Source organism: Aotus nancymaae, unplaced genomic scaffold, assembly GCF_030222135.1.
Source record: "Aotus nancymaae isolate 86718 unplaced genomic scaffold, 86718_ANA_hifiasm-v0.15.2.pri h1tg000006l, whole genome shotgun sequence".
Classification (NCBI taxonomy): Eukaryota; Metazoa; Chordata; class Mammalia; order Primates; family Aotidae; genus Aotus; species Aotus nancymaae.
In genome coordinates, this window is record NW_026988417.1 from 1,483,664 (window position 1) to 1,496,647 (window position 12,984).

A 12,984-nucleotide genomic window follows, 5' to 3' on the forward strand; every position below is an offset into this window, starting at 1 on the left:
CGGTTTATTGATTGAGTGAAGTTCCGCAAAGTGCTTCGCAGCGGGCCGAGCCCGCGGGAGCCCCGACACGGCCCCGACCCGCGTGGTCATTTATAAATTTAAAACTCTTCGGTAGCAACGGGTTATATACAGAGTCAACGACTGGAATCGTAGAAAACTGCCGGGCCCCGCGGGGGGCCTCGTGGACGCGAGCGCGCCGGGGCTCAGAGGTGCGGCGCGTAGAAGGCGGGCGCCCCGTAGGTCTGCGAGCCCAGAACGAAGGGCGAGAGCACGGCCGGGCCGGACAGGAACGGCAGCTGCGCGGCGCACACCAGGCCGCCGGGGCCGTGCGCGGGGTACCCGGCCGGGCCGTGCATGCCGAGCGGGGCGCCCATGGGCGGCGAGGGGCTGAGCGGGCTGAGGCCGCCGGGCAGCCCCGCGCCGGGCCCGGCCCCCGGCCCCGCTCCCCCGCCGCCTCCGGTCGGCGCGCTGGTGTCGGCGCCCGGGTTCTGCTTCTTCCACTTGGTTCGGCGGTTCTGGAACCAGATTTTCACCTGCGTCTCGGTGAGGCTGAGCGACAGCGCCAGGTTGAGGCGCTCGCACACCGACAGGTAGCGCGTGGCCTTGAACTTGTTCTCCAGCGCCACGAGCTGCTCGTAGGTGAAGGCGGTGCGCGCTCGCCGCGGCTTCCCCGACTTGGAGTCGGACCCCGTGCGCTTCCGCTTGGGCTTCGTCGCGGTCGCCGCGCCCTGAGGGGTGGTCCCCGCGCCCCCCGGCGCCGCCGCCGCTGCCGGCGGGCCCGGGGCTCCGGGAGAGTTCCCGCGGGGTCCGGGGGCCGCGGCGTCGTCGACAGCGCCGGGGGACGCGTCGGCCTCAGCGACGCCCGGGCAGCCCGACCCGCGGGCCCCGAGGCCGCCGCCGCCGCCGCCGCCTCCCCGCGCCTCCTCCGCGCCTCGCGCCGCCTCTGTCTCGGGCGCCTCGTCCTCGTCGTCGTCCTCGTCGTCGGGAGCCTCGTCCCCGCTGTCCGCGCTCGGGCTCCGGCCGCCGCCGCCGCTGCTGTAGCCGTTGGCGTCGCTGGCCTCCGCCTGCCCAGTCTTGTAGGGGTCGCCGGCATCTGCGGGCGGGCGGGACGCGGACAGGACAGGGCAGTTAGGAGCGGCCCGGCCCGTTCCCAGATCCCGCCCTGCGCGCGCCGCCCGCCCCGCCGCCCGCGTGCCCCGCTTCCTCTCCCAGGGCTCCCGTCTCCTGTTCGGTTCCTCCTGCCTCCTCTCTTTCCTTCGCTCCACCGTTTTCCTCTCCTCGGCCCGTCCTTCCTTCCCGCCGCCCGCGTCTCCTCTCCGTCCCTGGCTCATTTCTAGGGAGAGGGTCCCCCTCTCCCCGGGCTGCCCCGTTCTCGCGGCGCCGGGCGTTTTTGCCGGAACGGGACTGACCGGTGCTGCGGGCCGGGCCGGCTGCGGAGATTACAGAGGAGTGGAAGCTCCGATCGATCCGCGGGGCAGATACAAACTTAATTAAACTCATTTTGTGTAATGTACAAACTAGTTAAGGCCATTTAATTTATTTCGGCGTATATTACCCTCCAATTACCGCCGACGCAGGGCCAGCCAATTACCCGGCATTTAATAACAGGCCCGGGGGTGGGGCCGGAGCCGGCTGAGAGAATGGGGCTTGGGGGACCCATATCTATGCCCTGGTCCGGACCCCACCTCAAGCCTCCAGGCCCTGAAACTCGGTTGCTAGGGTCGGCCCCGGTTCCCCGCCCGCGCCTTGGCCCCTACACGGAGTCGCAGCGGGCAGGGCCCTGTTCGGCCTCACTAGGAGGGCCGGGCGGGCGCGCAGGTCGGAGTGGCTCCCGGGGCCTAGAGCTCAGGTCTGCCGAGTCTGAACAGCAGCCCCACGTCCTCCGAGCAGAGGCCCTGCAGTGACTGCATTTTGAGTCTCTGAAATTTGGAAGAAAGCATCTCTCCGAGGCAGGGTCGCCTCTGCCCCGGCACTGGCGGCCTGAAGTCAGGAGGGGCCGAGGCAGGTGCCCTCACAGAGCTGCTCTCAGGCCAGGTCAGAACCTAAATCTCTGGTAATTAACAACCAATAGCTCCTGGCAGATTCCTCCAGGGCGACTGGCCACCTGGCACGGAGGCCAGCATGTGATCTGGGCTCCGCGTCCCTCAGCAGGTAGGAGCCGCCCCCAGACCACGGTGAGCGCGGTCTCAGCCCTGCCCCGGGCTGGGGCGTGGAGCAGGTGCCTGGCCCAGCTCCCTCCCCGGCTGTGCGGCGCGCGCGCCTTCCCGGCTCCGGCGGGATCCCGGCCTTCTCCCGCCACAGGCTCTCCGTAGGTGGAGGCCCTGAGTGCAGCGGTCTGAGAGTCCGTAGGGTCCCCTCCACTCAGCCCGGATTTGTTCGCCCTCCATCTCGGCCGACCCGGAAGAGGCCCCGCGCAGGTGCGGCCCGCAGCTTCCATGCCCCGAGCCCGCGGCCGCGGCCCAGCCCAGTCCGCCCCGCGCTCTCCTCCGTACCTCGGCAGGGCCGGGAAGTTGGAGGGAGGAGGCGGGGGAGGGGACACGAAAAGCAATCAGGAGCGGGTCGAATGCAATTCGCGATCAATAGCGGCCCCTAATAAGTGTAATAGGTTTTAATCGAGTAATTATCCGAATTTTGACCCTATAATTTAGATGTTCGGGGGGAGTTTGCAAGGTGCTTGAAAGAGATATGCACGCGCCGTAATGGGATATCGACCCGACCGGGGGCGCGGGCCGCCCCATTACCGGCCGCTTTCCGCCGCTAAGCACATTTCCCCTCAACTGTAATCGAAGGGATTTAATTGTTTTTCCAGAGATAACCAGCGTTTTGTCACAATTAGTCTGATTTGTCCAAAAAAAAAAAAAGAGAGAGAGAGAGAGGAGGGAGGGAGGCCTCCAGCGGGCACGGTGGGGGCGGGGAGGTCACCAGCCAGCCGCGGCGCACGGACCCTCACCTCCCGCACCAACTACCCCTTCAGGCCGGAGACGCGCGGAGGCGAACCCTGGACCGGCCTCACAGCCCTACAGCCCCTGGGCCTGACCCGGCTGAGCTTCTCCAGAGGAGCCTGGCGATGCGGGCCTTGCAGTCCGGGTCGGACGGAGGCCACCGGTGGGCTGGTGCGGACCCCGCGCTCTGCGAACTTTCCACGGAGCCTCGGCGTCGGCCAGACCCATCTCGCCACGGGGTTCCAGTGTCGTAAACGCGTAGAAGCGGCCAGTCCCCCATCCCCGCGACCTGGCGCCGACCGCTCCTACTCACTCGGCGGCTCAGCTCCGGCGACTCCCCCGGCGCTGGCGAGCGCGCGGCGCTCCAGCTCCTCTGCTCGCGGCGGGCGTCCGGAGGCGGCGGGTGCAGGGGCGCACGGGGCCGAAGTGCACGGGGCGCACGCAGCGGGCGCCACTGGGCCCAGCAGCATGCAGCGACGCCTCCTGCTGTTGAACTTGTTGGGGTCCAGGATGTCCAGTACAGAGAAGGAGGTGGGGCGCGGGGGCGCGGCGGGCCGGGCCGCTCCAGCCCCCTCGGGCGCCGCAGGCACAGTGTCGCTGGCCGCGAGCGGCGGGGCTCCAGCACGGGGAAAGGCCGGCAGCTCCGCGCGCCCGTCCATAGCGTCCTGGGCAGCGGCGGCGGGAGCGGGCGGTGCGGGCCCTGAACCGGGACCAGGAGGCGGCGGCAGCGCAGGACCGTCGCCAGGAGCCGCGGGACCGCTAACACTCATGCCGGCCTCCGGCCGCTCGGGCCCTGCCGCCTACTGGGCTCCCATCCCTGGCGGCCCCGGCACCACCAAACGACCCCACGCAGGTGGCCGCTGCTCCGCCAGCTCTCGGCTCCGCGCCCCGCGCTCGGCCGGTGGTGTCTGGCGTTGCCTTTGCCGCCGCCTTAGGCGCCCCCCGCGCCCGGCCCGCTCATTTATGGCAGCCCCGCCGGAGGCGCCCACGCGCCCACACGCAGAACACACGTGCGCCCGCAGGCGGCCGCGGGGCTCCGCCGCCCTCGTTAGCGCGCGCGCCTAATTGGCTGCGAACGGTCCCGGGCCGAGGAGGCGGGCCCCGCGGGGGACACAAGGACGGAACCGCCGGGCCAGACGGACAGACGCGCAGCCCAAAGCCGAGCGCGGTCCGCTAGCGGCTGTCGTGGTCAGCGGCGTGTCGCTGCGCCTCCACTCGTCCGGAAACGGCGCGCCAGCCTCCTTGGCGAAGGGGGAGGAGACAGCCCCGGCTTTTAAATAATTGCGGGATCAGTCTGCGGCGGGGCCGCAGAGACCTCGGGGCGCGAGGGCCAGCGAGCGCCAAGAGTTGGCTGGGACATCCCGGCGCAGGATGCGGCGACAGCCCGGTCTCTCCTCCGGGCCCCCTCCGCGCGGGGCCCTGGCGCTCCGAAGGCTCCCACAGCTCTGGCGCCCCTCGGCAGTTGGGGTGGGGATTGAGGGAGCGGTTCTCACGCGCGATTCTCCGAGTATCCGCCGGGTCTTCAGTCCCCTCCCGCGCGTTCCGTGGGTCTCGGTCCCGCCTCTCTCGCTTGCTCCGCTTGGGGTCTCCTCTTGCGTCTCCGGGGCCTCTATCGCTCAGGGCCTCTGCCCCTCTATCCCTTCCCACGCCCGCCCCTTTCGCGACGTCAAGTTAGGGCCCGGCCTGTAGTCCCAGCAGAGGGGCGGGGCCGGCGGCCCCCGGGCGGCTCGTTAGAAGTGGAATCGAAAATGAGAAAGGCCGCTTGTCCCTCCTAACCCGCCCCCAAAAGGGGGACCACAAATTGCGCCAACAGCCAGCGGCCTACATAAAATCGATACTCTTCAAGTAAGGGGGAAATGTGTGTTTCTTCCAAAAATAATGCCACAAATGTCCCCTTCGCCACATCCGGATAAATAAGCAGACCCGCGGTCTGAGTCTTTATTTGGGTGCGTTTTATCTACAGCGGCGATGTTGGCAGGACCGGGCCCTGCGGCCCTCGAGGGTTGGGCCTGGCGTCCGGAGTCCCAGGTCCGGATCGCCGGAGCTCCCCAGCGGGTCGCTCGTCTCCCTCCTCCTCCTGCCCACGCAGAGAGCAGCCAGACGCAGGTAGACCCTGGTGGGAGCCAGCAGTGGGAGCGCGCGCGCGTCTTCAGGGTGTGAGCGCGCGGGTGCGTGCATAAGCGGGTGTGCGCGCCGCCTCACACTGCGGTCCCGGGAGCCTGCTCCGCGCGCAGGGCGGTCCTTTGCAATTACCGCAGGCAATGATCCTTTGGAAGCAAAAAATTAAAAGTTCGGAGAAATAATGGTGGACCGGTCGGCTGTAATTTGGGCCAAGCTCGGACACGCTGAGCCTCAGGGAGGGTGGAACTGGCGCGGGGTGGGGGGCAGGGGAGCAGGCCTTTCCGTCCCTCTTCCCCTCCCCCTTCCCCTCTCCCGCCCTCCCCGCTGCTGGTCCATCCCGAGATTGTAATCAGACCCACAACACTGTGTCCTTCCTTGCCAGGACTTGATTATTCTTTATCTTTAAATTATAAATCACCTCTGGGGAAGGAGGGTGGGTAATCTCCCATCGCAGAGAGGCAATTATCTCCTTTCCGCCCCACCTTGGTCTTCACTCTCTCCCCCTCCCCCAGCTAAATTTGGATATAGATGTGCACACGCCATTCACACACACACACGTTCACAAGTGCGTAGCACACACAAGCACAGATCCTTTCATGAGCACCCAGGCACACCAGCCCGGCACAGCCCTCACAAACGCACTCGAATTCCTGCAGCTCTCTCTCCCCCGCCAGCGCCAGCACCAGCTTCACGCTGGTCTTCGCTTTCTCTTTAACTCTTTCTGTGAGGAGGGGCACACAGGCCACCTGCCAGGTCCCAGTGCCCCCTCCCCAGGAGACACAGCGGGTGGGAGAAAGAGTGAGGCCTGGGTTGGGGAGGACAGGGCAAGTCTGGAGAGCAGACCACTGATCTGGCTGTGAGGTCGCCGAGCAACACAGCCCGCTGGCTCCCACTCCATGCCTCAAAGCGTCTGTCCCTGCCACGGCCGGACCTCAGCCAAACGTCTCCCACCAGCAGCCACAGCACCTACCCCTGCAGGGTCATAGGCACTTGGAACACCTGCGCGTGAGGAAGGGATTCATAATGGGCACCCAGCCCTCTTGGCACAACTTTCATTCACAACGAACACAGTCACATGTAAAAGGATGTTTTACACAACAGAGATGCAGTACGTGTGGTGATTGTCATGAAAATATAGTAAATATAACACAATACGTTACGATAGGGAATAGCGTGACAGAATTGTGTTATAATATACAGCGACGCCACGTTTCCCACCAAACACGTGCACACCCAGCACTGCAGAATGCTCTCCCTGATGGGAGCGGGGGCTGGTCAGGGTTGAGTGCCACTTTGATGAAAGCACTGTGGCTATCTGAAGTTTGTGGGCCTCAAGGTTCTCCTCGATCCTTCCCTCCCCTCTTCTCTCTGCCCCGCACCATCCTCATGTGAGCTGCAGCAGGCAGGGTAATGAACTTTGAAGTTCTCAGTCAGGCTCCAAGGAGCTGGGGCGGGGTAGTGGAGCCTGACGGGTCCCCCAGAGCTATACAGGGCACCTCCCGTAGCTTCCCCTGGGAAAGGCTTGGAGAAGGGACCGCTGCGTGCTCCCCTGTCCCACCCACCGATTCTTGCTCGCCTGCCCCATCCCTTTCCCTTCTCTGAGGAACAACGCAGGCCATGGAGATGCAGGCACCCCTCTTCCTCCTCCTCTCTCAGATTCCCAGAAACAGCCCTCCCCTCCCTGATCTCAACCTAGCATGTCTGGGGCTATAAAGACGTCCTTTCACTCCTAATCACAATTGATTGTCAATTAGACCCCCATTTGTGCAATCTCTGCCCATCTGCCATCTCGGGTTATCTCCAAGACACCAGCTTCACTGGCAGGGCCCCAGGTGGGCACTGACAGGTGACATCGGTGCCAGGAGTGGGCTGCCTCTGCCTGCCCAGTGCACGGGAAACGTCCCCTCCATTGCAGAGCTCCTCCCCGCTGGAGGTCCAGGTGGGGTCACCATGAGGTTGGGTGGGGGTGTCGGCAAGAACAGACATGGGACAGGAGCAGAAGTCTGGGGGAGGGTGGTAAAGGGTCTTAGAAGAAAGCCTGGGGAAAGCAGTGGGTGGGAGCTGAGACTTCAAGGATTCCCTCCCCAACATTAGAGGTTTTTAAAGTTTTGGGGACAATAGGAAGAGGCGGAGCCAGCCACCACTGCCACAAACTCAGCATGGGTTTATGAACCACCCCCCTCATTTTCTTCACCTGTCAATTGCAGGGGCTGAGTCCCATTGGAACTCTCAGGCTCTAATACCCTCCCCTCGTGGGATGAATGATGGAAACAAGGTCACAGCCTTTTACTTGGTGCCTGGAGGGGGATCTCTTCTCTCTTTGGCTGGAGAGCATTAGCTGGATGGGCTGGAAGGGCAGCAGTGTCCTGGGGCGCTCTAGAGTTGGCCAGGGGTATAATCACCTCCACTTTATATAGCGTTTGCCTCGTGAGAAGTTCACACCACCCCACCCGTGGCCCCACAGCCTCGCTGTGCACCTCCTTGCATCTGACGGACGGGAGCGGGGGTTGCCGGTGGAGGACGGGGAAGAAGGCTCCTGTGTCCCTCCTCTTGCTCCCACACACACTCCGCTCCACGGTGGCCCCTGTTGATCACTAGAGTTTGGGAAGTCAGTGGAGAGCCCTCTGCTTTCCGGCCTCGTTCTTCCTCTTCTCTAAGATATGCCCTCTTTAGGGGCCTGTGACTCCTCAAGAAAGAGTGCAGCACACTTGGAACGCCAGAAGCGAGAGGGGACAGGCTCTGGCCTATAGAGCACGTCAGCGCTGGAGACCCGCGGCCCCAGCCTCGTGCGCCACTGCACAGGACAGCTTCAGAACTGCGGACAGCGCCAGCACCGCGGACAGCGCGCTCCTAACACTCCCCGGAGGCCACCGGCTCGGGCCGCGTTCAGCACCGCGGACAGCGCCAGCCGCCCCGGGTGTCTCCCGGCCTCCAGCCCGCAGTCTCTGACCTCCCTGCCCCATCCTGGACTCTTCCTCAAACTCCGGGATACCCCAGGGGAGGAAGAGGGCGGTAGGCTGTGTGGAATCTCGGCACCACGTACATTACACAGCCGGATCAGAAGCCAGCCCATTCACCACGACCAAGCCAGGACCCACCAAAGGGCCAGAAGTTTACCAGCCATCACCGCGTGCCTTTCCATTCTACCTGCAAGCTGCTTGAGTTAAGGATGGAAAACACGTGTCACAGGGCCTGGCTCCTGGTGAGGAGCCCACCAGAGATGCAAAGGTGAGGTTGAAACCCCTTCAAACTTAAAAACAAGAAGGCACAAACAATTGGAACAACCGGGGACCTGGGTGCTATGTGGAGGGCTGGACGCCTGGCTTCCTGTCAAGGCTGCAGAGGCGGCCACTGCTGGCTCCCTCTCCCAGGCGCTGCTGGTTGAACTTGGGGAGCACCCTAGCTCCTGAGGGTTTACTGACCACAGGGCGAGGAGGGGGCACGGATTACTGCCTTACAGATGCATAACCTGATGCCAGTGGGGACCCATGCTGTGCTCAAGGTCCTCCAGCCGGTAAGTGGTGGGGTTTTTATGTGAACACTGGGTTCCTCAGGCACAGTGTTTTTCACGTGCAAAGTCATACCTGATAGTGTGGCTGGTCCCTGAGAGAAAGCATGCAGACCCAGGCTGTGTCCCTTACTGCCCCTGCCCTCTTTGGCCTCTCTGCCTGCCACTGGCTTACATTGCATGGGGCAGCAGGGTGCCCAGGTTGGAGTCTGCCTGAGGTGGCCACCTTCCCTCTGTTGTCGCCAAGCTCCTGCCGGTACCCAGGGTTCCAGGCATAGGCACTGTGTCTACAGCTACCCGAGTCATCTGAGGGTGGGGGCGTCTGCGGGAATCACGGGAATCACCAAGGTCATGTTGCCTGGAGACACGTGATCAGGAGACCCCTCCTGAGTGGGGGTCTGGGGGTGCCCTGGCACTGCACATCAGTCTCCTGCTGATGGCCACATGGCCTCTGCCTGCCTCTGTCCCAGCCTGGCTGCCTCCGGTCTGCTTTCCATCATTCTAAAATGTAAACTGAATAGCACCCCTCCCGTTCCAGAAATGCCAGGGACCAAGTCTGGACTCTGCAGCCTGGCATCAGGGGCTCTTCCTAGCCGGATCCTTCCAGCTCTCCTGTATGCTCCCTAAGCCTGTACGCAGTACCCTGAGCCCCTGCCAGTGCCTGGATGGCGGAGCTCTGTGTCCTCTCTGCATCATCCTTGGTCCTGTTAGTGGCAGCACCACCTGGAAGCCACCCTGATTTCCTCAAGTAGGGCAGGTGCCATCCTGTGCACCCCTCCAGCCCAAGCTTCTGCAGTTCCACCTTAACATGTCATGTGACCTTTGTTCACTTGTGGGTCCCCTACCCCCGAGACTGTGGGCTCTTGGACATGGTGTGTGTCTCACTTAGCTCTGTCCCTTATCAAGGTAGAGGCAGGATGCAAAAGGGAAAAGCCTTCTGGGACAAGGAAGAGTGAAGGGCCCAATGCCGGCAGGTTCAGCCTGTGCACCCCACCCCCACCCCGTCAGTGGTCTGATGACCTGGCCTGTCTAGCCCCTGGGCAGGGAAATGGCTCTGGCCACCTTGACCATCCACAAACAGTGTGGCCTGGCACTGATCCATTTTCTCCATGTGGGCTGGTGGACCCCTGCTCTGGGTGGCTGTAAGTGCCATGGCTCAACTTGGGGGAACTTCCCTGGGCCCTCAGAGACACCTGGGAGCACACTACCCCCCTCCTCCATGGCTGAGCACCTGGTGGATTCACACCCCAGAGCTGCTCTCGGATCAGGCCATGCGGGACTTTATAGATGGGTATTTTTGTTCAGCTCTGGCTCTGCCTTTCCTGGCCTCCCTCCTGACATCCCTGCCTTTGGTAAATCCTGGGCATCTGAATGCATCTGAATCCCTGCCTCCAGCTCTGCTTTGGCCTCCCCAGAGGCTGTGCAGGAGGAGGGTGGAAACAGAGACCTGGGGCGTCCCCAGCACAGGGGGAGTAGTCATCCCTGCCGCGCTGCAGAGCTTGGCTCCAGCTCAAATCAGGAGCCAGGCTGTGTGGTGTGCATTCTCAGTAGGCCCCTCCTCCTGCAACGCAAGCCCATCCAGCTGGGGAAGCGCTAATTGAATCAGCAATGTGACCCATGGGAGAATTTACCCACAATTCTCCCGCCTTCGCCCTCCGGCGCTCCATGGCCTTCCTCTGGGGAATGAACACTTCCAGCCACGCTGAAGCTGGCCTTGGCCCACGACGCTCAGTGGGCAGAGTGGCGAGGCGTGGGTTCTGAGCTCGGGCCATAAAGGCCTCCTGCAGGTTGGAGACCCCTCCATGAGAACCCGCCACTCTGCCAGGAGTGGTTACTTCCTCAGCCTGGGACCTGGAATGAAGGCCTGGAGCCAACTGGACCCAATGTGAAGCTTTCATCCTGATGAGCCGCCAGGGCAGTCACACTGAGCCAGCCACAGCCCAGAGCAGGAGACGGTGCCCCTGCCCCCATCTTCGCAGCTGTTTATTACCCAGAGGCATTGTAGCAGAGACTGGCCTGGAGAGTGGTGCCCCTGGCCGCTGCAGGCCACTGAATATTAGGCTTGAGAAATGTGGCTTCAGCATCACCACCGAGCATCTGCCCAGAGCCCACCCTCTTACCTGGCTCCCACCTCACCTGGCTCCTCTGCCTGTTTCTCCCTCTGTCCTTCCCACTGTTACCCAGATGCCAGAGCCAGCGTTTCCTCCACCACGCCATGCCCCACGAGAGGAGCCCACTCCCTATTATCACTCACTCGTGGATGGGCACCGTGGTGGCCGTAAGGGGCAGGGATGAGCGCACTCAGGGAGACCCCGAGGTCAACTCAGCCTTTCGCCTTTCAGGGAGGAGGGAGACTGCGGATGCGGTCTGGGAGGCCGAGAGCTTCCAGGGAAGCTGGGTGGGTGCGGGGCGGAAGGAGGAGTAGGATGGAGAGGCCAGGTACACAGCAGGTGATCAATAAACGAGTTTGGCACGGTCACCCCACCCTGCAGGGCCGCTCTGGGTCCGGAGGGCGCGCGGGGAGGGCGGGTCGGGCCGCGCAGTGAGCTTAATTCAGGTTAATGCCTCCCGCAGCTCCGTGATTATTAAATTATCATCATCAGGCGCATGAATCATAATTAGAAGTTTGAGGGACGCTTCTGGGGAAGCCTTGGAGAGTGATTCAGGAGCCACCACCTGCCTGGGGCCGCCCACGGGGAGGGAGTTCGTGTGGGCGCGGGTCCGCAGGACAGTGTGGGGGTGGGCGCGTGTCCGCGGGAGGTGGGTGAGGGTGGGCGCGGGAGGTGGGTGGGGGCGGGCGCGTGTCCGCGGGAGGTGGGTGGGGGCGGGCGCGTGTCCGCGGGCTACTGCTCGCTCACGTGGCGCTCCCCGGGCTGGGCGCCAGGCCCGGGTCTCAGGAGGCCCCGCCCACCCTGCAGCGACCCCAGCTCAGGGCCCGGCCCAGCCGCTGCTCGCCACCCCCCGCCCCCGCGCCCCTGCGCCCCAGCCCCGCACCGCCGAGCCCCTCCCTTAGGGGCCATTCCGTTCCCGGCCTGCGCCGCCCCCGCAGCCGCCCTCCCTCCTCAGCAGCGCTGCCCGCCCTGCTCCGGGTGGTTGGGAGCCGGCCACGCCCTCGCCCCCCGCGCCGCCCCTGCATTTTCTGATTCCCTGCGACCTCGAACCCGCCCGGCACGCGCGGGCCCCGTGAGTAGCGCGTGGGTGTCCGTCCCGCGCGTCCGACCTGTGGTCTCCGAGTGGGCGCGTGCGCCTGTGACCGCGCGGCGTGTCCAAGTGTCCGCATCCACGTGTCCCTACGATCGTGTGCATTGCTTGGAGTCCACGCGTGTCCGTGTCCGTGTGTGACCTCACGGAGCGCGTCGATCACGGCCTGTGTGAGAGTCCGGGTGTCCGCGGGTCTGTGCGCATGGGTGCGTGGGTTTCTGCTCCCGGCTTGAGCATGTCCGGGCCTCTGTCGTGGGCCTGTGCGTGCGTGTGCGGGGCTGCTGGGGGCAGCAGGCGGAGCCCATCCTGAGGGGTCCCTGGAGCCATGCGGTGTCCTCGTGTGACTCTCAGCCCCTCAGCCCTGTCCTCTGGCCCCTCCCCCTCACAGCCTCTTGTCCTCAGCCAGCAGAAGCCCCCCCAGAAAAGACGGGGGACGCAGAGTCCAGGGACCCCAAGGCAGAGACAAGTCAGTCACCCCCTCCTCTTGAGCGTGTCCTCCTCTCTCTCTCTCTGCCCGCCCCCCGCCACTTCTCTATTTATTTTCCTCTGTTGCCGAAACATATTGAAGGGGAGAAAAAGGAAACATTAAGCTCCGCTGTGAGCTGCGCGGCGGTTTAACGATTTCAAATGAGGCCCGGCTCGGGTGAGGACCTGACAATTCCCCGTCAGGATGGCAGATGACGGCTAAAATTACCCGGAATCAATATTCTCACCGGGTGTCCCGGGCTGATAAGCTCCGCCAAGACAATGTTGACTATTAAAGTCGACAGCTTGAGATATTACACTATTAGTTATGCTATTTTTAATAATCTATAATATTTGGGCTATAATTAATTAATTATACGGGTCAGATAATATCTAGGGCTGGAATGAGGTCTGAAGGACCCATTACGGTGGTAATGAGAAAGGGGAAATCTAATCTGGGGACAGGTGCCGCGAAGGCCTGGCGCACAGGCCTGGGATACTGCCACCCGCCAGCCCTGCGGGCCTGGTCCCCACCAGCAAGCAGGCCCAGCGTGGCTCAGCTCCCTCGGACGAAGCCAGTGGGCACCCCACGCAGGGTTGCTTGAGGTAGGGCCCTGCCCAGCTCCCCGGCCGGCCAGCGGGACTGAGAGAGAGGCTGGAGCGGAGGGCCCGCCTGCCTGTGCTGCTGGCCTGGAGCCGCAGGCCTGGCAGGGAGGCAGGGGCCCGAGTTCCTGGCTCTCTCCTGTG

At 63.8% G+C, this 12,984-nt stretch overlaps 1 protein-coding gene across 1 annotated transcript; it reads right to left on the minus strand.

Annotated features, from left to right (window-relative positions):
- Window positions 1-203: 203 nt before the first annotated feature.
- On the minus strand, window positions 204-3,712 carry NKX1-1 (NK1 homeobox 1). The gene is made up of 2 exons (XM_021666976.2): window positions 3,256-3,712; window positions 204-1,093 (listed from the first exon to the last, which is right to left on the minus strand). Exons 1-2 carry the CDS (start codon window positions 3,710-3,712, stop codon window positions 204-206), a joined length of 1,347 nt encoding a protein of 448 aa, XP_021522651.2.
- Between the last annotated feature and the right edge of the window lie 9,272 nt (window positions 3,713-12,984).

Coding starts and splice junctions, on each gene's coding strand:
- NKX1-1 (XM_021666976.2), bottom strand. CDS start 3,712: ATGAGTGTTAGCGGTCCCGCGGCTCCTGGCGACGGTCCTGCGCTGCCG. Junction 1,094..3,255: donor CGCCGGAGCTGAGCCGCCGA/GTGAGTAGGAGC, acceptor GCCCGCCCGCAG/ATGCCGGCGACCCCTACAAG.